General features: G+C 40.8%; 2 protein-coding genes and 1 long non-coding RNA gene across 4 annotated transcripts in view; 1 reads left to right on the top strand and 2 right to left on the bottom strand.

Moving 5' to 3' along the window:
• The window catches only part of LOC307038247 (prolactin-releasing peptide receptor), a 44,520-nt gene extending 40,936 nt beyond the window's left edge, over positions 1 to 3,584 (bottom strand). Inside the window, exon 1 of one of the 2 annotated variants that reach the window (XM_079679617.1) lies at positions 3,476 to 3,584. The gene's annotated coding sequence lies outside the window, so the exon portion shown is untranslated. Of the gene's footprint in view, positions 1 to 3,470 lie in introns of both variants that reach the window. The other variant, XM_079679618.1, reaches the window with a different exon arrangement.
• Positions 3,585 to 6,416: 2,832 nt separating this feature from the next.
• LOC307034659 lies at positions 6,417 to 23,572 on the top strand. Its single transcript, XR_013806960.1, has 3 exons — positions 6,417 to 6,700; positions 21,378 to 21,491; positions 23,016 to 23,572. It is a non-coding gene; the product is annotated as an uncharacterized lncRNA (long non-coding RNA).
• Positions 9,516 to 18,089, bottom strand: gvin1l2 (GTPase, very large interferon inducible 1-like 2; the record flags this gene model as incomplete). Its single annotated transcript, XM_079678067.1, has 3 exons — positions 9,516 to 9,657; positions 9,790 to 14,566; positions 18,047 to 18,089. 3 exons carry the CDS (start codon positions 18,087 to 18,089, stop codon positions 9,516 to 9,518), a joined length of 4,962 nt encoding a protein of 1,653 aa, XP_079534193.1.
• Positions 23,573 to 23,864: the final 292 nt, after the last annotated feature.

Here is a 23,864-nt window from a genome sequence, read left to right on the forward strand (position 1 = left end):
GCATTTACTGTAGTCATACTTAGTTTAAAGTGCTTTATTAGCAATGAACTTGTACACTTGTATGTTTAAATACATACTGTGCATAGGCTGAACTAGCCTGAACCTGAGAACAGCACCTAAATTAAATAAGCTACAATAGAATGTGCTTTAAGTGTAACATTTGAACCTGAGCATAGCCATAATAAATTAAACAAAGCCTGCCTGCATAGGGCACGTTAACTGAAACAGAACAGCACCTAAATTAAATAAGCTACAATAGAATGTGCTTTAAGTGTAACATTTGGGAACAATTAAACTTAAGGCAGAAAACAATGAAATGAAACACACTTGTAAACTTGTTACGGGTGATTAGACTGACCTAGGCTGAACTTGAGCATATGCTAGTCTGTATTATATGCATATAAAGTGCTGTAACAGCTGTAACAAAGCCTGCCTGAGGACTCTTTTACGAATCATCTTAAAATGAAACACTTTTGTGAACCTGTTATGATTATCTGATTGAACAAAATGACAAATGAAAAGATTGATAACATCACTCCCTGAGCCAAGTCTGAACCTGGCCGCATACCCTCTGCTTCATAACTGGGAGCCACCAGTGGAGTCAAGATACGCCTAAAGAAAGTGCATAACATAAAACTAATAAACAGATAAAAAATAAAGTGCATAGCTTCCCTCAACTCCTTTATGTCCTTTTTTTTGTTAGAACAGGTTTAAACAGTCCCCTCTCTTCCTCACTTCTTCTTCCAGGAGTACTTCTTGTTACTTCTTGCAGCACTGAGCAGCTCCTTGTCTTTCAGAGCTGTGGTGTGGAACTCTGGACAGGTCTGCTCAAAGTTCAGAGTAATGAGGAGCTCACTCCTGATGAGCTCCACTGAGCACCTGCTCCTGCAGTCACTCCACTTGTTGGTCATTCTGGAGAAGATCCTTTCCACGTATCCAGTGGATGCTGGGATGCTCAGGATGTGTCTCATGATGGAGAGCATGTTGGGCACATCCACTTCTTTAAACAGAGCCATCCACCTCGCAGCCACACCCTTGGACTTCCATGCATCAGAATATTCTTCTCTGAGCCTCCTCAGGATTGTATTGGCTGTGGTGCACTCATCGTAAAGCTCATTCATCTTCAGTTTATTGATGAGGTTGAGTTTGGTAGCCACCTTCTCAATTTGATTAAAGGTCAGGTTGCCATGTTGGAGTAAGAGAGGCTGCAGTGAGAAGAGCCAGTTCTCTTCGGAGAAGTCGAACCATTTCTCAACATATGAAATGGCTGTATTGAGGAATGCAGTGAATTCGGCCCTTGCCATGTGTGCGTCATGAGGGAGGAGGCGCTGCAGCTTTTGCCTTGTTAGGTACCCATAGAACTGGTCGTCTCGTCTCTGTATGAGCTTTTGCCTGAATTCATCCATGATGGAATACAACTCAACACAGGTGGTTCTATTGCTCTCCAGGCTCTTTACTACTTCCTCAAAGAGGGAGAGTATATTGTTGCAGAAAAGAAGGTAAATCTCCACAATGTCTTCATCTTCCACAGTTGAGTCTCTGTTGAGCTTTAACAAAGCTTGCACTTGCTTGGGACACTCGTCTCCTAGACTGATGAAGTACGACTTCAGTGCAGTCCAGGTCTGCATCAGCCGATGGATGGCTGGATTGAGGGAGAGCCACCTGGTTGTCACATGTCGTAGGATCTCTTGGAATTCAACGTCACAAAACTCACAAAATTCTTTGAGTGACTCTCTTCTTTTTGCTGAAATGGAGAAGTGGCCATAGACCTTCAGCACAACATTCTCCACATCTACAGTAAGCTTGTCAAGGGCGTGCTTCACTGTGTTGTGCACTATGTGGGCATGGCAGTTTCCTCGCAGCAGATCGTTTTGTTTTCTCTTCAGGTTGGTGAAAACAGAGTTGTGAATACCATAATTGACATTTGTGTTGTCAGCACTGAATGCAGTCACTTGATCCATTGACAAGCCACATTTCTCAAGGGATTGTTCCAGGAGAGCTACAATCCCAGCAGCTGACTCATCTGGATTCTCTATGAAGTCCAGCATTTTGTTGGTGACACCAGACTCTGGAGTGAAGTACTGGACAGCAAGGGGAAACATCTTCCTGTTCCCTTTATTGGAAGCATCGGTCTGTATGGAGAATGGGAGGGGTGGTGATGTTAAGATCTTGAGAACATCACCCACTGCCTTCGGGGCCAGGACGTCTTTCACCAGTGCCTCTTGCTTTGTTCTCCCCAAAGTCATCTTCTTCACCATTTTGGAATCAGATAGAGTCTTTTGATTGAGCTTGTGTCCACAGTCAGCACTGTTGTAGCTGAGGTTATGTTTTACTGTGTGGTATACCTGTGTCACCTCAGCTGCAGTAATCTAAAGGGGGGAATGGGATGATGTCAGATTATTACTTTCATATTGTTGTCACTATTTATTTTATTTATCAATCAATCAATCAATCAATCGTATTTATTCACAGTAGGCCTATTTATTCACAGTATTTATTTGCTGTTAATCTATTAGGAATAATTTCAAATGAGCAGCATTAGCATAACAACATAAGAGTTCTGATTCTGAATCAGAGATGTTCTTTATGGTTACATTTCATTCTATATTGATAATATTAAATACACGTTTATTTAATAGACTTTAAAATCATATCGGTATGATATGGGACCAGGGGTGGGTAGAGTCTACCCACCCCTGGTCCCATATCATACCGAATCAATTTCAGGAGATGTTTCAGCTATGAAGAACTGTGACACTGGTGTTTGGCTCCTTTGTGTTCTGATATTTCTTGAGTGGAGATCCCCGGCTGCGTGCTGTTTGACATCAGACAGCCCACCGTGCGACACTGAAAATGTTCTGCGACATGCTTTGCAATTTGCCTTGTAGTCATCTTCAGGGACCCTATCAAGCCACTGGTTTGCCTCTTCCCATTCTCGTCTGTATTTCTGTTGTCGGTGTTTCCTCTTTTGAGGACGAGGTGGCGTATCTGAAGACATCTTGCATTTGTTTTTAAAAATCACGCCGCGACAGAGCGGCGTAATGACGTAACGTAGCGAGCGTAACGACGACAGGCAGCGCAAAGGGGCCGGGCCGGGCTGACAGGCAGACAGACAGGATTTGGCACAGAGGCAGAGCAGAGAGGAGAGTCCGCGGAAGGTCTTGCGCACCTCCCGCCAACATATTTTGCTGTTTTTAATATTTCCTGTCCTTTATTTTGTTCATTATTGTTAGTTCAGTGTTCACGTGTGTGTGTGTGACAGACGTGCATGGGACAGATTGTGAAAATACGGGACAAACTGCGTTCCGTATTGGTTCAATACGGAACGCAACATTTAATTCCCAATTACGTAACAAATACGTATTTCAAGGAACGGGTGGCAAGTCTACATAAAGGTGACCGAACCGTTTGAGACCCACTGAGATAACTTAAACTAAGTTAACTATCTAAAGACTCAGAGAGTAATTTACTTCACCAGAGCTGTAGTTATCAGCCTCTCAGTCTGACAGCAAAGGACTTTCCCTCCACCTTGTTGTTGAAACAGCTCCTTATATCCGTTAGCGCATCTAGCTAGCACCAGATGCTAACAACAATACACGTAACCGGTGCGCGCGCTTTCTCGCTCGCTCGCGCCACACATACACCAACACACACCCTCCCGAGCTTGAATGACACACAGAGACCAATCGAGGGCATTAGTATGATCTGTATGAAAGTGGCAATGTCGGCAGGCCATGTCATGTAGACAGCCAGTCACCCTCTGTGAGGCAGAGTCAGACCCACATTTGCGCTGCGTTGCGTTTACAATATATACGTATATTGCCGGCGGCTGAGTACCGGCATTTTACTGAGTACCGCCACCTTGCCGGTACTCAGTAAGAAGTGGCGGTACCACATGGGTAAAAATCAGAAGTGCCGGTACTGCGTAGGCCTACCGGTGAGTACCGGCCCAATTCAAGCACTGCCTCCAGGAGAAAACGCCACTGGTTGCCACTGCCAGCCGTGTTTCATCCCCGAGCCCCAGCCCGCCAACAACGTTAGTGAGGGTTAGCCATATTTACAGGTAGGCTACAATCACGGACACACACGTCTGTCAGCAAGAAAATGTGAGTTTGTGGTAAATGTTGATATCATGGTTGTTGTTACTTCGTGTAGCTCGGCCGCCTATCTTATTTCCTTTTCTGTCTCTCGGCTGTAGTGATGATGATAATAATAATAATAATAATAATAATAATAATAATAATAATAATAATAATAATAATAGGGACGACTCAGCAGCTGCTAGCTGCTCGTCTAGAGGAGAGCCAGGCCTGAAGCTTGACCAGCCGCACCCCTCCCCCTCCGGCTCCTTACCTGCTTCGCCGCAAGGTGAAGAAGTACCGGACACTGGGAATGAAAGCAGCAACAGGTCTCCTCCTCACGCTACTCCTACGGGTGAAACTCAGACCACGGATCATGATGTGTCCTGCAATTATCCTCTGGAGCGTTTTCCGACTGATCGGGCAAACTATTTTGAAAACATTGAGGACGCCAATATCAAAAGATATATCCTTAAAATGGGCCCATGCAAACCCAAAGGTCCATTTCCCAAAGACAAGGATAACCGTTGCTTTTCAGAAAGCTATTACACCTCCACCACTAAAGTTGGGATGAAATTTCCACGTAGCTGGATGTGCTATTCCCCAAAATTGGACTGCTGCTACTGTGAGCCTTGCTGGCTTTTTGCCAACCGAAAGGCACCGTTCTACAACAATGCATGGGTAAACGGAATAAAAGAATGGAAACATCTTTCTACTAAAATTGAGAGGCATGAATCCACTCAAATACACCTTGGTGCATGCGTAGTATATGAGCAGTGGAAAACCAACGGCACAATAGACGCTGACATGGAGAGGAATGTGCGTAATGCCGCCTAATTTTGGAGACAGGTCGTGGAGCGCATTGTTAATGTAACTCTCACTCTAGCTTCAAGCAACTTGGCATTCAGGGGCCATCAAGAGGTTCTAGGTCAGGGAAAAGCTGGCAACTTTTTGTCAATAATAGAATTATTGGCTCGCTACGACCCTGTTTTGAAAGAGCTAATCAACCGACCAGAAGGGTCAGTGAAATACCTCAGTCACCAGATTCAAGATGAGATTATTTACATATTATCTCAACGTGTGAAAGCTGACATCATTGATGAAATAAACGAAGCCCCATTGTATTCCGTCATCATGGACACAACGCAAGATGTGTCAAAGATAGACCAGTTGAGTCAGGTTTACCGCTACATAACTGTTGTTAAGAACGACATGGATATTGCAACAGATATACAGATCAATGAAGTCTTTTTGGGTTTTGAAGTGACTGAAGGTTCATCAGTTTCAGAGCTTGAAAACAAAATCCTTGGTTCTATAGAGAAAAACGGATTAGATCTGTCTAAATGTCGCGGACAGGGCTATGATGGGGCGGCTAATATGAGTGGCGTGCAAGCAAGAATAGCCGAGAATGAGCCCCTTGCCCACTATGTTCATTGCGCTGCTCATAATCTCAACCTAGCACTCAACGACTCTGTTAAAAATGTCCCTGGAGTGAAGCAGTTCTATGACACTGTAGAGACGCTCTACAACTTTGTTGGTCACAGTATCAAACGATGGGCATTGCTCAGTGAGTTAATGACGCCAGAGAGCAGAACTATCACATTAAAACGCTTATGTCCCACTCGCTGATCATCTCGCCATGATGCACTTGTTGCGTTAAGGCACAGATATGGAGACATTATAAAAGCCCTCGTCAAAATATCCCTTACCAGTGACAAAAAGGATGAGCGCAATGAAGCAAGTGCACTCAAGAATGCCATAAGCAAATTTAGCTTTCTATTTTTGGTCAACATGCAGACCAAGATTTTGGAAAGCATAAATTGTGCTTCACATTTACTGCAAGCAGAAGACGCGGATATTCTCAAAGCATCTACTCTACTGCAAAATGCAATCAGTGTTTTGGTGGAGTATAGGGGACAATTTGATGAGGCGAAGTCCGCCACTCTTGCCCTGGCTACTAAATGGGGAAGTCAAACACAGTTTGAAACAACCAGGGCTAGGAAAGTTAAGAGACACTTTGATGAACTTTCTGAAGACAGCCGCCTCACTGACGCAGAGAGCAACTTTCGGGTGACCGTTTTCAATGCATGTCTCGATATAATCATCCAGCAACTGTCCCAAAGATTCACCAGCTTAAATGCAACTGTGAACATGTTTGAGGCAATTCACCCCAACACACTACTACAAGCAAAGGATGAGGATTTACACCAAGCTGCCCAGCGGCTTAGAGAGCACTACGGTCGGGACATCGCCGCCAGCTTCCCTGGCCAGCTGCTTTCTTTCAGAACCTGTTTCAGGGACCAAATACAAAAACTAAAATCTGTCGCGGATCTGGTAAAAATGTTCATTGTTTACAACCCAGCAGTAACATCTACATTCAGTGAGGTTTGCACAGCCTTCATCTTATTTCTGACTCTTCATGTCACCGTGGCAACCGCCGAGCGCTCTTTCTCCAAATTAAAACTCATCAAAAACTATTTGAGGAGCACGATGGGACAGGAGAGACTGAGTGGACTGGCCTTGCTGTCCATCGAAAGTGACCGAGCCAAGAAATTGGACATACAGCGGATTGTGGACGAGTTCGCGGAGCGCAAGGCTCGCCGAGTGCCCTTCAAGTAGTGGTGAGTAGCCTACACTTCAAATTTAATTTGTACAGTAGCCTACTTGTACGCGAATGTATGGGCCGCCGTGCCAATTTTACACTGCTGTGCTCTCATGGTGGCGGCTGGCTGTCCATGGTGAATGGTGTGTCAGAAATGTAGTCATTTTATTAGGCTATGTTTTCGTTGTCCTTGTGGTTTGTTGGACTTTATGTCATGTTATATCATTATTATCTCTGATATATATTTCGTTTCTATACCCTTTGCAGAAACGAAATCTTAAATATTACACCTTTTCTTTAGTTACTTTTCTTTCAAACATTGTTTTAAATTGTAATCTTACTGATTGAGCGACTTTTTACGCACGAGCGTCAGATTACCACCCCGCCAGTGGGCAGCACAGATCTAGTATGATTCACAAAAGAGCTTTAAAGGAAGGCACTGCAAGGCCTAGCCTGTAGCGTTTTAAAAAGAACAATAAATGGCTCCTTGTAAAATAAAAAATAGATCTATAAATGAAGATCTTACAACTCAGTAAAAAGTGTAGTGTTTCGAATGTATTATACGTGCATCATTCTAAATGCAAATGATACATTTGTGAAAATCCCTTTTCCCTTTGTTGCCACTCTTGAGGTGATTCACTCCTAGTGCACTTCACAGACGAATGATTGATTATACAGAATTAATTGCTCTGCGGTCCATAGTTTACATGCAAACTCTATTATCTGTGTGTTTTTGTGTACATCCCCTGTCTGTGTGTGTAGGCAATAAAATAATCAAATGAGTCAGATGAGGTGCCCGTAATGCATGCATGTGAAAATCGAATTTCCTTTAGGAAAGATTTGGGGCAAATTCCCTGTAAATACTCTGACCTCAATTCTCGTTATACAACCTTAGCATAAATGAGGGCAACTTTAGATGACCTTTGGCGAGACTATATTTGTTTCCATTGTGCTGTATATCTTCTGAAGCTGTTGCTAGTTATCCGCTTGATTTGTTGTGTGTTAGAACTGCTTCCTGCCTTACTATCCTTCCTTCTGCATCAGGATCCCTGGATATGTCTGCGTGTTTGCCTGTCGGATAATAACTATGAGCCCTCACCATTATAACTTATTTTACTCTAATACCCAAACTGTGTGGCTGTTACTGAAAACATGTAAAAGCAAACATTTAAGTGTGTTTTAGCCTGTTTTGTCTGGACACCTTAATGCTGGCACCTTCATAAATCCCTTTGCAGAGATACTCTAAGCTGAACCTTGGGATGAAAACACATGACCAGCCATTAATACTCTCTTAATTAAATACTTTACAGACACGTATTCCTTTATAATAATGGACAACAATATGACATATTTTACACACAATTACAATCCCAGTTTTTAGGGGATTTATTTTTATTATTATTATTTTACATATTCACATATTTTTTTTTAACTGTTTAATATTTAATCATCTCAGAGTTGGTTCTCTGGAGGGATCCTTTGCTGATTTCATTCAACGAAGAATTGGAAAGCACTGCTGAGACATTTTGATTTCATGTGGGCATTAATGTGTTACAGACTGTAGCAATATGCTGTAAGACAGGTAGCATGTCAGATCATGTCACATTATGTTTTTCAGTATACTGCAGTTAAATATTTGTGAATTAGTGGTTGGGTTAGGAGATGATAAATAAACACAAGTGTGCTTGTTTTTGTGTAATGCATAATTAATTAAGCTATTTTGACATGGTTTGAGTGGTAGTAAATAGATGGAACTTAAAATAAATATGTGTAGTTGAATTATACATCAGTATAGAACATGTGGCGTGAAATACAGTGGCATGTACATTTAACAGTTACTCAAAGTACTTTGTTACCTTGCTGCGAGCCTAGCACCTATTATTGAGCTATTAAGCCTTCCCATACAGCCTGAGATCACGTGGCTGTACAGAATCAAAGCTAAAGAGCAGAGGCACCTTTAATGCCAGGATATCACCTATTTAAAGAGCTCTGTCCAGTAACTGTAGGTCCCTTTCATGTTGTTTACTGTATTTTTCAGAAAAGCAGCAACATACATTCATGTGTTTATTTGACTGTTGTACATATTGCAGTTAAACATATTGAATATAAACATCTTGTACAAGTAGAATAGCTAAACAGATAATATATGAATAGATACATTAGGTAGCATGTCAGTTTTGATATAAAACCAATAAACTCAAATCTCAGGGATTCCTCCATCACAGTTTGACTTCAAATGAAGCAAAGAGGAAATACACAGCGTGTTGTTATTTCAATATATTTACTTATTTTTTTATTGTTTATGTCTTATTTGAATGTTGCAATATATTTCAAGTTAGATTGGAGTCATACCCTGATGTGTTTAAAACACAAGGCCTATAGTTGAAGATATAGCTAGTAGGTCATTTTAAAATACAGAAGAACAGGAATTGCCATACTTGAAATCACTGCTGGATATATAGTAAGAAAGTAATGAGACTAGATTTTTGATGCTTTGATTCAGACATATTTTACATTGCAAAAAATGTCCACACTGCCCTGTCAGATCAGGAGGTATTGGATTAACGTGATTAACAACATATTTTAAAGGCATATTTTACAAAACACTATCTTGTTAATGAAATGATAAAAAGATTAAAAATAAAAATGCAAACAACATCATCAGTTATTTCCAGTGTTTGGAATTAATGTTCAATGCTTGAATTTCTGTCCACTATAAACATCAACATCCTTGACATGTATAAAATACTTACACACCAAATAAAACCTGAACTTGGTAAGGAAAATGTCATACATAATATGATAAGAGCGTACAGCACAGAGTAGCCGTAATATCAGCATTGTCCATAGAAGAAGGCCTCCTTGAGACTGTCCAGTGCCTCCTCCTCAGTTATCTCCTTCCACTCATCAGAAATATATGCTGGTTCCTGATTGTATTCCTTTGCAAAGCTCTCATTGAACCTTGCCCACACATACCTGTAAATTATGGAATATTTAGCTCAGCTCATTAAATTTTTTTTTGCATCTAAACATTTATATTTTATGGTGAAAAGCATGCAAATAAAGAAAAAGTACTAATATGTTAAACGTTAATAAATATCATAGTACCTCCAATAAGCACATGGCATCTCAGTGTTTGGGTCCCCATGGGAGATGCTCCAGTCTGGGTAGAGGGAATGGAGGCTGCTGCATGCTACAGACAGGTCTTGTTTGTCCTTACTCATGCCTGGGTTTCCCTCTGTCATACCTGAGTCATGGGGCAACATGTCTTTGGGCCTGTGGAGCAGAGCCTTGTGAAGCTCATGCCCCTCTTGCAGCTCACAGGGGGCTCTGCAGAGAGGACAGTGCTGGTCACAGCCTCTTACTCTTTCAAACAAGGCCTCTTGGGGCTGGATTATAGGGCACTGAAGAAGTTGGGTGATCTCAACATTTTGAGAGAACTCCTGGGCTAGTTCCAATCTCATTGCAGCCAGTAACTCCATTAGACATGTGACAAAGCGATCCCATTCCGTGGTGATACTGAAGAAAGGTCCGTCCAAACAGGACCTGGCCTTGACATCAACATCTCCATCTTTCTCTAAAATGAGGCAAACTCTCTCCAGTAACGGCTTTGTATCACTAAGTACTCCACTGGCACCTTCTGCCGTTTGGCTCACTGCTGCCGCAATCTTCCCTACAATTTCCCCAAGTCTCTGTTGCCTCCATATACCAAAGTTGGATGATTCAGAGAGATGAGCCACCACCGTCTCCTGGATCTTCCTCACTCTGAATTTGTCATAGTTAAGCAAATATTCCTTGAAGCTTTCAAAATGGTCCTCCTTCACTAGCTCTTCCATTAAGCTTCGATGAAAGGAACATGGGGACTGATACTGCTGGGCTTTATCTTGGATATCTTTAACAATTTGCATTCCCAGTGGTCTATAAATATAGTCTAACACTGTAGGTTTGACAACCATGGAGGTAAATGCTTGAGCCACCCTCTGGCACTGATCTCTCTTCCTGAACTTGTAGATGAAATCTGACATGTACTTACTCTTGGTTGCAGTAATAGTTGTCAAAAGCACGCTGTCCTTGGCATAGCGGTCATGTAGTTGTTGGAAGTCTTGGCATGCAGCGCTACAGAGATAAACTTTCAGATCCACTTCAAACGCTGATCTGATTTCCATAGCTTTTTCTTTCAAGGCTTTTTCAACATTTTCCAAAAGTTCTGCAATATAGCTGTCAGAGAAATCTGCTGCTAAACTAGACTTATCTGCTACAAACTGATTGTATTCTTCTTTGACCTTGCATGCTACCTGTTGAGCTTCTATCCTCTGCAGTCTGTTGTTGTCTTCAAACATGTGCTTTAATCTGCTGCGGTATCCAAAGTGCTCATCATTAACTTGGAAGCCCGATGTTTGGTTTTTGCCGATAACTTCAAGTTTTGTCATGTGTTTCTGGAGACCACAGCGAATTAGATTATGTTTCAAAACATTGGTCACTCTTGCAGTAATATCATCTGTTTCTGATGGCCTAAAGGCAAAGTTGGACAAAGTCTTACTCCACACATCCTCAAACTCCTCTTCTAGTTCTGTATCTTGAAGGAGAACTTTAGATGACTTGCTGTTCTCTACGAGTGCATGCAGTTTAGATTCCTGTTCTTTTTCCAGTGAGTTCTCAAACCTTTCCAACTGTGTCAAAGAACAATGGCTTTCGTTGACTGTCCCCAACCTTTGCACCATCTCTTCAGTTACTTCCTCCTGAAGGTGATCCATATTGCTCATTAGGATTGGCTTGAAAGTGTTCATTTCGAGAACGTGGTCTTTCATCAAATAGGCATCTGCTTTTGATCTAAGCTTGTCTACCTCTGTTTTGACTTCCTCTCTGACTTCAGCCTTCAGCCTTCTCAAAAGGCTATTTTGGATTTCAGCATCCAGAGCCTTTGCCTTTGTGTCGAAGATTGTCTCTGTTGCACCCTTAAGCCAGCTCTCCATGTGTTCCAGGCAACTATGCTCCCACTGGAAAAACTCGGTGCACAGTAAACAGAAGGCTAAAGCTATGTCAGTATTTTGCAGACCAGTGGAGAATGATTCTGCTTTCACTGCATCCCAAACCGCACACAGACGGCTCATTAATTCAGGCAGACCAGTGGCTTCAGACTTAGCTGCACACTTCTTCAACGCCCCAAACAGGTTTTCCTTAAGTTTTAACAGAGTCTCACTATACTGTGTGTCAATTGGTTGAGAAAGGGACATATTGCACCAAGGCCCTTTGACACAGGTGATACAGCTTTTGGTCTTTGCATAATGGTCATCAGCATTGCTAGTTCCTCTGTCCCTACTCTCAGTCTGTAGCATATCTGATACACGTCTTAACTGTGATGCTTGTAGTAAGCAGTGTATTCCTTCATCCTGGGCCAGGAGTTGACAAATGGGCATGGAACTACATTCTTTGATGCGTAGGAGAGCATTGACTGTGACAGTGAGGTAAGTTTCATACTCAGTACCCACGTGTGAAGAGATGTTCTGCAATAAAACATCACTCAAGCCTGCGGCAACAGTGGCCATCTCATTGTCGTGGACCAGCACATTTATTTTGTTGTCCAGAGACACTGAGCAGAGACCTTCTACATCAATTAAAAACAGAAAGTCACACTCCATTTCCTTTCTTAGCCGATCAGGCAGACACAGGGCAGCCATGTATAACCCTTTGGTGGATCTTTTCCTTCCTTCAGGAAATTTTGCCCCAAATAATTCAGAAAGAAGCTCAGCATTCCTAGCATGGTGTACTCCAAGATTTGTCAGCACTCGGGTCCTGCACTGTTTTTGAGGTAGTCGGAGTTTGAGCTCTGCAAAGACACATGCCAGCCAGCGCATTGGGATGTTTGATGCATTTCCATCCATCAGTTCAAGTGGAATCCCATATAGAAGAAGGTCTGTAGCTAAACTAGGGAGACGCAACACATTGTGGCTCCCACTCCTGGGACTGATGTGTGTTAGTTCAAAAATTAAACCCATCTCACGCAAAAAATGCTCAAGTCCAAGCGAGGACTGATCAGGCTCCAAAAGCTGTTGACATGAGTCTGTAGGATGTTCAAAGGAAACATCTCTGCCTGGATCTTTTGTTGACTCAACATGTTCTTTCTGTTGTGACTGTGGCTCTATGGTTTTTTCTGCAGATGTTTGCAAAATGTGTACTAACCCTTGGCTTATCTCCACCTGTTGCTCAGAATCTTGCAATTCATGATTCATGAGCTGCTCTTCAGTGTTATCTTCCTCAGGTGTCGAATCTGTGCAGAAACGATCACTTTCCCCTGTGTCATAATCAACTCCATTTTGGAGGTTATCACATTGTTCTGGCAGGCCATCTTTTTTTTCTGTCTTCAGCTTTGTAAATAGATCTTTTGGACTGTTTTGTTTTTCCATTTGATTAAGACGAAGCCTCAGCTTCATCCAACTAAGGAAATAGGTCCTCTCCACTTTATCTGTTGCTGAAAGCGCGCCGGTGAAAATCTTCATTGCTGAGGTCATTTTGTAGCAGCTCAACTCTATCAAGATGTCTTTCTTTTCTTTTTGCAGTTGTCCGTCAATTTCTTTTCCTTCTTTTCTTTGCTTACTTTCCTCCTTTTCCATTTCAGCAAGTTTGCTCCACAAAGACCCCTGCAGTGGAAGCTGTTTGTCCCTAAATTGAGCAGATCCCTCATCTAAACCTTGCAATACTTTCTCCACTGTAGCCATTGCCTTTTTGCAGATTGCCCCTTCGTCTACATTTAGGCCTAGCTCCTCTGCTAATTTAGCTGCTGCCTCAAGTGTCACAAGTTTCAATTCATCTGGTAACAGATCTTTCAAGGACCCACACAGCGTGTTAGCCAGTTCCTCTTCACTCAAATCCGTACCATGTACCACTGATCCTCCAGGAAGCTCCATGTTTTCTTCAAGGTTCTGACCAGCAAACCCCACGACCCTGTTGTCATTGTTCTCAGCATCTGATAGGTCAATCAATATGAGCTTGTGTGCCATATACTTGCAAGATACAAGAACTTGTTTTTCTTTCTCCCGAAGATTCCCACAGAAAACCACCACGGCTGAAGACGCTTGACATAGAAGGCTGAGGCATTTTTCATGTTTACTGGCATCGCCACGGAGGTTAGAGATGACCACAGGGACAGGAAAAATGTCTCTGACAGGGTCACCAGTTGGTAGATACCATCCAATCTCAACCAGGCCATTTGAGAGTCTTCGGGGAAGCTGTCCTCCATCCATCCCCCTGTGGAGAAATGTGTCACAGGAAGATCCGAGCCCACCTATTACATTGTTTAGCACCTGTGACTTAGAGACACCACTGTGACCAAGCCTCACACAAGAAACTACTGGCATGTATGTACTCGCCAAATCCCCCCCATAGACCTTTCTGTTATTTTCCGGAAAGTGTGACCTCCATTGAGTAACAGCACCTCTCAAAGGCCAAAGAAGGAAGCGACTGGCTTCTTCTGGATCTTTATTTGGAAGGACCAGGGGCACAGCAAACTGGCATTGTAACATACGCACAGTCATCTCCTGCTGAAGAAAAGTGTTAGCAGACATAAAGACAGCTGTTACTAGATCAAGGGGGTTGACGGCACACTGGCTTTCTTCTTTAAAGCCATTTCTAATTTCCTCAGGTGAATTGTTGGAATTGTTCAAAACATCATGCAGAGGTTTGCAGCAAGGACTCCGGGCATCTTGGCTAAACAGCCACAAGCGTTGTAGAAAGGCATTTGGTAGATCCTTGGGCTCAAGAGGGGCCTGTTTCTCCAGAGTCCAAGTGCTGATGTCCAACAGAGACGCTGGGTCCAGTGGTGTAGTCAAGAAGGCCTCTAGTCCAAGGGTATTGAGAGCCTCTGCCTGGGCATTGTCCTTTGGAGGTTCTGGTTAAAAAAATAATCAATAATTTAGCCTTTGGATGTGCTACATTTTAAAATTGCAAATGGTTTTATCCAGTTAAATGTGGAATAAAATGTAATATGATCAGAACTGAAATCCAATCCAAGTCTTTATTTTAGCTTGAAGTGGTAAAAATGTTTTAGTCAAACTTTGTAAAATACTCAGAAAAGCTTAATTATTTATACTTCACTGATGATTCTTCATACTTCAAAGCTGCTTTTGTGATTATTGAAAATGTGAAAAAAAAGATTATTACTATTTAGTTCATGTGTGATGCATGTTTTTGAATATAAACATCTACTGATTTCTTATTAATTCTTAATCTGTACACAAACTTTCAGCTGTTGACTGTGACACATTTGTATCAAGTTACGAGACACTTTGATTCTTTTTAAAGCTCCCATGTCATGCTTTTCCGGTTATTACCCATCCCCTTGTGTGTTATGAAGGTTTTTCTGCATGTAAACGGTCTGCAGAGTCAAAACCCTCAAAATACACCCTGTAGCGAGTAAAAAACTAACACAGAAAAGACCTCCCTAAAAAAACGCGTCGTTGGAGATACGTCACTGTCCATTGATTCTTCCGGGTAACTCAATCAATCAATCAATCAATCAATCAATCAATCAATCAATCAATCAATGTTTATTTATATCGCCCAATATCACAAATGTTACATTTGTCTCAGTGGACTTCACAGTTTGTACAGAATATCAGTATGACAATACGACACCCTCTGTCCTTAGACCCTCACATCGTACAAGGAAAAACTTCCAGAGAAAACCCACAGTTTAAAGGGGAAAATGGGAGAAACCTCAGGGAGAGCAACAGAGGAGGGATCCCTCTCCCAGGACGGACAGACGTGCAATAGATGCCGTGTGTAAATTGAAAAGATAATACATTTGCAACATATTGATGTCATGTGTTTCCCGGAACCAAATGGACCAATCCGTGGAGCCGTTACGTTAAGCCTCCGCTGATTGGTCCAAATTGACCAATCCACGGACTTCCTTCACACACACATGCAGCTCTGCTGATCTCTCCTCCCTGGCTGCAGGCTGATAACAGACAGTTGGGATCGCGGCGAAATTCTCTCTGCAGACCCATTCTCACAGCGTTTAACAACCTTTTTCTTACTCAATATCAAGCGACGCTTATTGTTTTTACTTCGGCTGTGACTTTGTGTGTGCTCAGGGTGAGTTTGGCTGTGTTTCGCTGTGTATCGCTAAACAAGGAAACCACACCTCCACGGAGCTCAGCGCGATTCACAACGTGAACCAACCAATCAGAGCACACTGTGCTCGCAGGGAGGGTGGGGGCTGGAGCTATTGGAGCTACAACGAGCCGTTAAGGGCAGAGAGTGAAATTCAGTGAATACACGTAGTTTACCGAGATGCTGTATGAGAAACCAAAGTGATTTTGGAAAATTGCACAATATAAATCTATTCTACTGTAGTAGACCTCAACAATGGAATTATGATCAGTGGAAATGGCCATGAAATGGGACCTTTAAAACATAAAATAACCTAACAATACTTGATCTATTAATGTTTCTATTGCAAAATAAAAACACTGTTATATATAATAGAAAACATTAAACCGTTAGAAACAAAAAAGGCACATTATCCCCGTAGATACCTAATCATTACATATTATCTTAGAATTTCAGCACACCTGCAAACAAAACAACAAGTTTCCCTTCAACACTCTACCCCGCAGTGCCATAAACACCCACATTTACTACACTTGCTGCCTCCAACCGAATTATTATTAATGGGTAAACACATTAAAGCATTCAGCAATGTTGTTCTTTATCCAACAACATCCTACCTCCTGGCCTGCAGGTTTAACCTCATGTTGTTTGAGCAGTCACAATAAATGTTGGCAGACCAGGGGGGTATACTACGAAGCAGGATTTTCGCTTAGCCGGCTAACTTCAGGGAAAGCTCGGGCTTTCCGGTCCTACGAAGCTGGTTCTCTTTTTAGCAGGCTAGATCTCCATGGTAACTTATGCTGTGCGGCTAACCTTGTCGGGAGCAGGTTAGGTTGCAGTCTAAGAGATCAACTCAGTGAAAGCACTGCCTGCTGACCAATCAGAGCTCAGTGTGCGGAGTTTAAAGCGATCAAGTCATATTACAGGAGAAAGGAAATACAGAAAAGCTGCCGTTGCGGGAAAGACGCCCGGCAAAAATCCCCGACTGTGTGAACGTGAACATTAATAGAATATCACCTCCCATCTTCAGAGCAATCTGACTATTATAACATTAGCGTTAAGAAAGCTTACTTAAATATCTGCCACAACATAAGTAACCGGATCATAGTAACATTAAGTACAGTCCGCGGCATATCACATCATAATGTATCATATATTTCCTTATCTGAGTCAGCTGAGCCGTATCTGGCCGTGCAACACTCACAGAGTGTCACATACTGTATGCAGAAGCATTGTTTTAAGCAACACATTACGTAGACGAAACACTCGAGACAAATGTAATTAAAGTCAGATCCACTCGTGTCTTAGACGGGGTAGTGATATCATAAACCTGTTAATGTACGCATTCAAAAACTTTTTCTTTTACAAGCTGTATTCACCTTGCAGGTGCAGCTATGTGGCTTTTGTCCTGGATAAAGTGTTTAAGTCATGGATGTTTAAAGTTTAACTTCTTCATATCTGTCTAATTATATAGTTGACTTTTCATTCAGGAAGTATGACTCTGCGCTGTCAGTACGCTTGTCCATGTTTGTGATTGGTCGAATGCTCCAAATACCACCCCTTTCATGTGAACGCGCACCTAACTAGATAGGACACGGCTGGCTTGAGCGATCCACTTGATAACCAGCGTCGTAGTACAGTTTAGCGAAAGCGCGTATGTTTTGGATTGGGCCAACCGGCTAACTCAAACATATCCAGGTTAGGTTGAACCAGCTTCTGTACGGTCTGCCAACATTTATTTATTTTTCTTCCTAAATGACATGAACAGAACTTCTGAAATACATTTTGAAAGCTAACCATTTGGCATCACGTTTGTTGTGCACATATTTAGCATAATAACCAAAAGCATACATTTCAACTATAAATACACATATGTTGAATAGTTGACGTTTAGAAGAAACACAGTCAGTTTTGGCCTTATTGATATGTCTGGAAAACTACATGCCTTATTTATGATCAAAACAGGGCAAAAACAGATACATACTGTCAGCTAAGTTAGTTATTGTTACATTTGACGGCATCATCCGCTACTTCCGAACAAGACAAATATTGAGAAAGCAATTATTTGCATCATTTATTTATACTTGTCAGCCTCCATTCTAAATGGTATATAGGTTATTAACATATTAATTGTGTTTTATGAATGAAGTTAAAGAATTCACGGAATATTTTGGTACGTTTAAAAAGAAAAGTCGTCAATATGAACCACATTTCTTTCCTACCACAACCCCTGAATAACAAAAAAAGGACTTACTTTTCTTTTTGATGCTCGGCAGCTTTGGAGACTTGACTGACATGATAAATCCAGCTGAGTTCCTCCCTCTTTGTTTTAAATGACTTTTCCTTCTCTGGTCAGCCACATCACCAACAATGTGTGGTGTTGACTGGAAACCTGTCATTAAAATGTATAACATAAACATTACTGGCATACAAAAGACAGCACAACACAGACAAAAGTACCTGCCAATCCTGTTTGGCCTAATACTGATTCCAAATGTGAATGTGAAAACTGATGTTGTCTTACTTACAATAGATAAGACATTGTTGAATCCTGCTGTCTCAGAGGACTGCTCATTGTAGAAATAATGTAGGAGGCTGGTTTGTCCACCCTTTTATCGTCCTGAAATGCTTCACTGAAGCAAAACTCTCCTCCTTGTTTCAGTTTTCTTTTTGCTGTAATAAAGCTGGAGACAAGATGGAAGTAATATGATATTGTGATATAATCGCCACCCTCAAGATCAGGAGACTGTTGGTAAGATAAAGCACACCAGTGAAAGCTCAACATACATGCATACAACATTTAGCTTAATTTTGAGATTGGCTGTTTTCCAAAGATAAGCGGTGGTTATTAATTATTGCTGGAATTTAGTTTTACTGTATAAAGCTATGTAATAAAGATGCCATTTCATAAATCTCACCTGAGAACACATCTGGTTAGCATCTAGTCATCATTCATGACACTCATAAATCAAACATTTTACTTCAATATAAACATACAGTATTATCAGTAAGGTATTAAAGTATGAACAGAGAAAATGGTGTTTACTGTCTGCAGTAAAATGTCCCCTGCTGTGATTATTAAATAGTAGAATATTAGATTTCCACTAATGATGCCACACTTTATTCATTGTTTGGACATGGCTCTGATATTAGCTTTTTATGAAAACTGGATCATTTTACCACTTTGCTCCTCAAATTGTTAGTTAAAATAAAACCGTATGAGAATTTCAATGGCCAAATGTTTCTTTGGTGCAACTGCTAACATGCATAGACATCTGAAGTTGGTAAGCATTGATTTCATCTTTAATACATTGTATGACATATTATGATCTAACTCTAGCAGTCGGATGTATCAATGTTAGAGCAAGATATATATATATTTTTATTTCTGAAATTCCAGATTAATTATAACGCGAAAATGTACTTACTGTAATTATTCTTCACATAGGACTGCATTTTTGGGTTTTAAGTGATGTGCTTAATATAAATATATACAGTGGTTGGTTTTACCTTTCTGCACATAAAATATATTTTTTCATGCTAAAAGTATATTTCGATGTATAATTCCTCAAAAAAGAAGACAAACGCAGATATTCCAATACCTCTGAAACATTGCCTGTGTTTTTTGGTAGAATATCTTCTTAAATCATTATGTTCTTACCTATCTCTCCTCATACAATTGCTCGGCAAATAAGTATCCTTCACATGTTGTGTATCACCACTGCTGTTGTGGTGTTTTTCTTTCAGGAGAGCTCTTATACCTGCGTTGTCAGTGACGAGACACATTCCTGTACTTTTATCCAATCTTAAACAACAGGATGAACATCAGTCACACGCACACGTTGACAAAAGTTAACAAGTTTCATTAATCATGGTTAAAATGACTTGACATGACAGTCTTGATGATACTCAGATAACAGTAGGCAGTGTCTTTTTTTCAATCAGACACCTGTCTAAAGTGTTATCATTGGTCGGAGGTTAGGCTCTACACAATGACGCACAAAAGACCTCAGTTGTAGTGTGATCTTTCAGATATAGGTTTATCTGATTACCGATGCGCTGCTGGCATGAGGACAGTCCCTTTTATTTCTAGAAACCGTATTCTCCTTGCTATAACCCTTCACTTTTATCTTTGAGACATTTTCTTAGAAACTCTTGTGGAGAAACAGTTTTCATTCTGTTCAAATGTGTTTACATTTCAAGATAATAAGGTCACAACCAGGTCGCTCCAGATGTGTTTGTGCTGATGAATTTCAACCAATCTATAAAGCATGATTAAAACGTTTTCTAAATACCTTAATTAATTACAATTTGTAAACACTTCCGCAGTAGCGCCTTTTTAGATAGTGACTGACCCTACAGTATGTGTCAACAGGTCAACTTGTTTGACAACTCCCTCCTGATTCATGTCAGTGCAGCAAAAGTCAGCATGCAGCACATTTGACAATGAAGAAGAATACAATCTTTCCAAATCAAATTATCTCTAAGAGGTATTCTCTTGTTTTAATCCAACATGGGATTTAAACAAATACAAATAAAACATGATCTGTGTCTTCTGCTGGAGAGGGGAAAGGACACCTGAGGGGATAAGTGTTGTTCAAAGGAAAAGATTACCTCTTCTCTAGTCTCTATTTTAGTCCTGCAAAGCTCTTTAGCAGTCTTACCACCATGTGTCCGAGATAGTGACAATGAAGTATGTTTGCAGGTCGATGTATGTGTGAGTGTGTGTTTGTTTGAACCTGAGAAAGTTGTGTGAGTGGACATATTGAGCACTGTGCGTCCGACCGTCCTTCCTGAGCAGCCCTGCATTGCATTCCTGATTGCTTGGATCTGTTTCTTCTGCTGGACTGAGGACATTTATCAAAAACGGAGAAAAAACTTTAAGGATTAACAGAGAAACTAAAGGAATAGTGGTCAAGATGTTGGTCACCATGCTAACAGCCATGTATTTGGTGGTCAAAGTCGTAGAGTCGGTAAGATGATTTTAATGATGGATAGAAGTAGAAACACAATTGATTATTGTTCTGTGAAATTTGATTTAATATTTATAGCCTTAAGCGTATCGTTTTTTTTTCAAATAATCTTTTGATTTGTATTGACAAAAATACCTATTTCAATAGAAGAATGGAAGAAATACACCATGGTTTCAGCAAAAGTCCTGTGCGCTTTTGCTGAAACCATAACATTGTAGCTTTCTCACACAGCAAGTCGTCAATATCCAATATAAATCAGGTTTATGTACAGTAGATCACAATGTGGTTAGGGAAATGTTAAAACAGATAGTGTTAAACCATGACCAGGCTTTTACTGACAGTATCCAAATATAATTAATGTGATGTTTAATCAAACCTTTAATATTGATAAAGCATTCCTCTGCTAATTATGTAACATCTAGCCTAATACTCATGTTTCTAATACAAATATTTACCGGGTTAGCATAAAAGCAAAAAAACTTCAGAAAACCAAACTCTACTGACAATTCTAATATATTAGTAATGTGGGATTTCATGTGGGAGCATGGTAAGTTTAGTAATACAATTTGACTTTTTAATGCTTTAACTCACATCGGTTTTTTTCACTCTCAGATAGGGGTGCGGTTTGCACGGCAAGAGGACCCTTTGCCTTACATCTTGTCCCAGCCTTTGCCTTGGCAGGTTCACTCAGTGTCACACAGTCGGAGGAGCAGCAAAGCAGATGAGGTGACTTGTAATGAGTAATAATCTGTTGTAATCTGTACCCTGGTCTAATTGGCGTCCCACGCACATTGCCATGCTGATGCACGAGACGATTGATTCATTACAGCTAATACGACACAAGTTCACTCTGCACATGACCCGGCAAACCCCCGTTCCAAATCTTCTCTGCTGAGTTGCTTCACTTGAGTCTTCTCAGTGTTACATATTTCAAAAGATAAAATGTGGTCATTTTCGAATGAACGGAAACCAGTAACTTTTTTTTTCATACAATTTGGATTTCCTCTGCCAGCGTGGCTGGATTTATTACTCATACAAATGACCTTTTCCTAATCCTCTGTTATCTAATGGTGAGACAGAGCATGTGGAAAGTTCAGCAGTCAAGCTTGACTCAGCATGTGAGCTTATAAGCTTGGTCACGTGTTCTGTTTGCTTATAGTTTCTCAATGGATGACTGCATTTAAAAAATATATATAAATTATTAAACAGAAATTATTTTATTGGGACTCGGCAGCGGCCAAATAATATTAGATTAAAATATGTGATTCAGACAGTAAAACAATAAGCTTTTGACCCGCAATGAATGAATCATAAGTCCTCGTACATAGATCATCACTGACCATGACTTAAGTTATTTTACTTTTCCTCAGGCTTTCATTTAGATTCCTTCATCAACAAGTCAAACTGCTCACCTCTGATAACCTTCTTATTAAAAAAAGCCTGGGTTGTCCTGTCTGTGGACTTTTCTAAGTTTAGGATTACTGATTTGAAGGTTTACTTTTGACGTGTGAAACCTTTATAAAGATGAAGGTGACAAATCAAAGACAAATAGTGTTAATAAGCTGGACTGCAGCAGGAAGACCATTTTTTGGTGGTTAAGTAAAGGCACAAGTGCTGAGGTAGGAATGTAGAAGGGCAAATTAGCCCAAAAAAAAAAAAGAATCAATAGAGCAAGCGGCCTGTTAAAGAAACAAGTACTGAGTCAAATAAATACTTAATTGTGTTTGTGTCTTAGACTGCCCCCAGTAAATGTACCTTAATGTCACTTGTAAAGAGATAATGTTGACCTCAATGATGAGGTCATGGAGCTCGTGTGTGGGACTGGCACACAGCCAGACTGACGCGTTAGCATGCTAAGCTTATCCAGTCTTCAGCCTCTGGCTTCCCTGCCTCTGCTCTGCTTGAGCTATAATCCCAATCAAGGGGATTGGTGTTGGAGGTCATTATTCTAACCGTAGATGAAAAGGACACACACAAAGGTGCAGTCACACATGTAAGTTGCAGTCATTCTTGAAGGTCTGCACATATTGTACAGCTGAGTTGAAGAATGTTGCAAAAGCGATTGAGTGACTATCTGGTTTCATGTGTTGGATTTAGTACCGTCAGTGGTATGTGAACAATGTTTCATCCAAGCTCCAGATAAGATCGTAACGTTGATAATTGTCATACCTGACCAGTATCAACTCATCTTGTGGCTTTTGTGCGTCACTGAGTGTCTTCTAATTCACAGATATTCTATTTCATTCACAGTTTGATGGCTACAGGAGGAACAGCATAGGCGTGTATCGAAAGAGTAAGTACAACTGTTTATTTAAAGGCGGGCAAACTTTCTGTCATATTAATTCATCTTAAAGGGGACCTATCATGCAAAATGCACTTTGTGATGTCTTTTATACATAAATATGTGTCCCCGGTGCGTCAGGGAACTCACGCAGCGTCAGAAAATAAAACCCTCTCTTTTTCCTCCGTACCCAAATCTTTTAAAAACGGGTGTACAACGAGCGGATACAGATGTCCATCCGCTGTGCCGTCAGCGGACCCACAGAGAGTTGCTATCAGAAACAATGCCTGACGTGTTTTGGACGTAATCTCGTCTTTGTTGACATGAGCAAGCCTCGCTAACACTCAGAGCTAACCTGTACAGAAGAGCACAAAAATAAAAGCAGGAAATAAAAAAAGGAACTCAACTTGTGATAAACCTGCAAGAGAAAAAGCATTTGAGCTCCATACTGTTTCAGAAATAATCCTTGACGTGGTTTAAACAGGATGGCGTTTTATCACAACCGAATTTAACTTTATCTCTGGTAGAATTCTGATCAGGCATTAGCTCCTCTTCTTTTTTTTTTCAAGCTAAGGACCCAAGTGCGCGTTTCTCTAACAGGGCTTCAAAAGAGGGGTTTGAGCAGTATGAGGCATGGCTACAATGGGTGATCTGTCTGGTATTTTGAAAAACATTTTTCACAGACATGCTTTGTATAGGTATGGCCCTACAATATATTTTTCAAATATAGCATGATAGGTCCACTTTAAATTACTGAATTCAAATCAAATGTCAAATCTGAATGAGTAAAAACATAAACCAGAAAACTTTCCCACTTA

The sequence above is a fragment of the Notothenia rossii genome (assembly GCF_949606895.1).
Source record: "Notothenia rossii genome assembly, chromosome: 4".
NCBI lineage: Eukaryota > Metazoa > Chordata > Actinopteri > Perciformes > Nototheniidae > Notothenia > Notothenia rossii.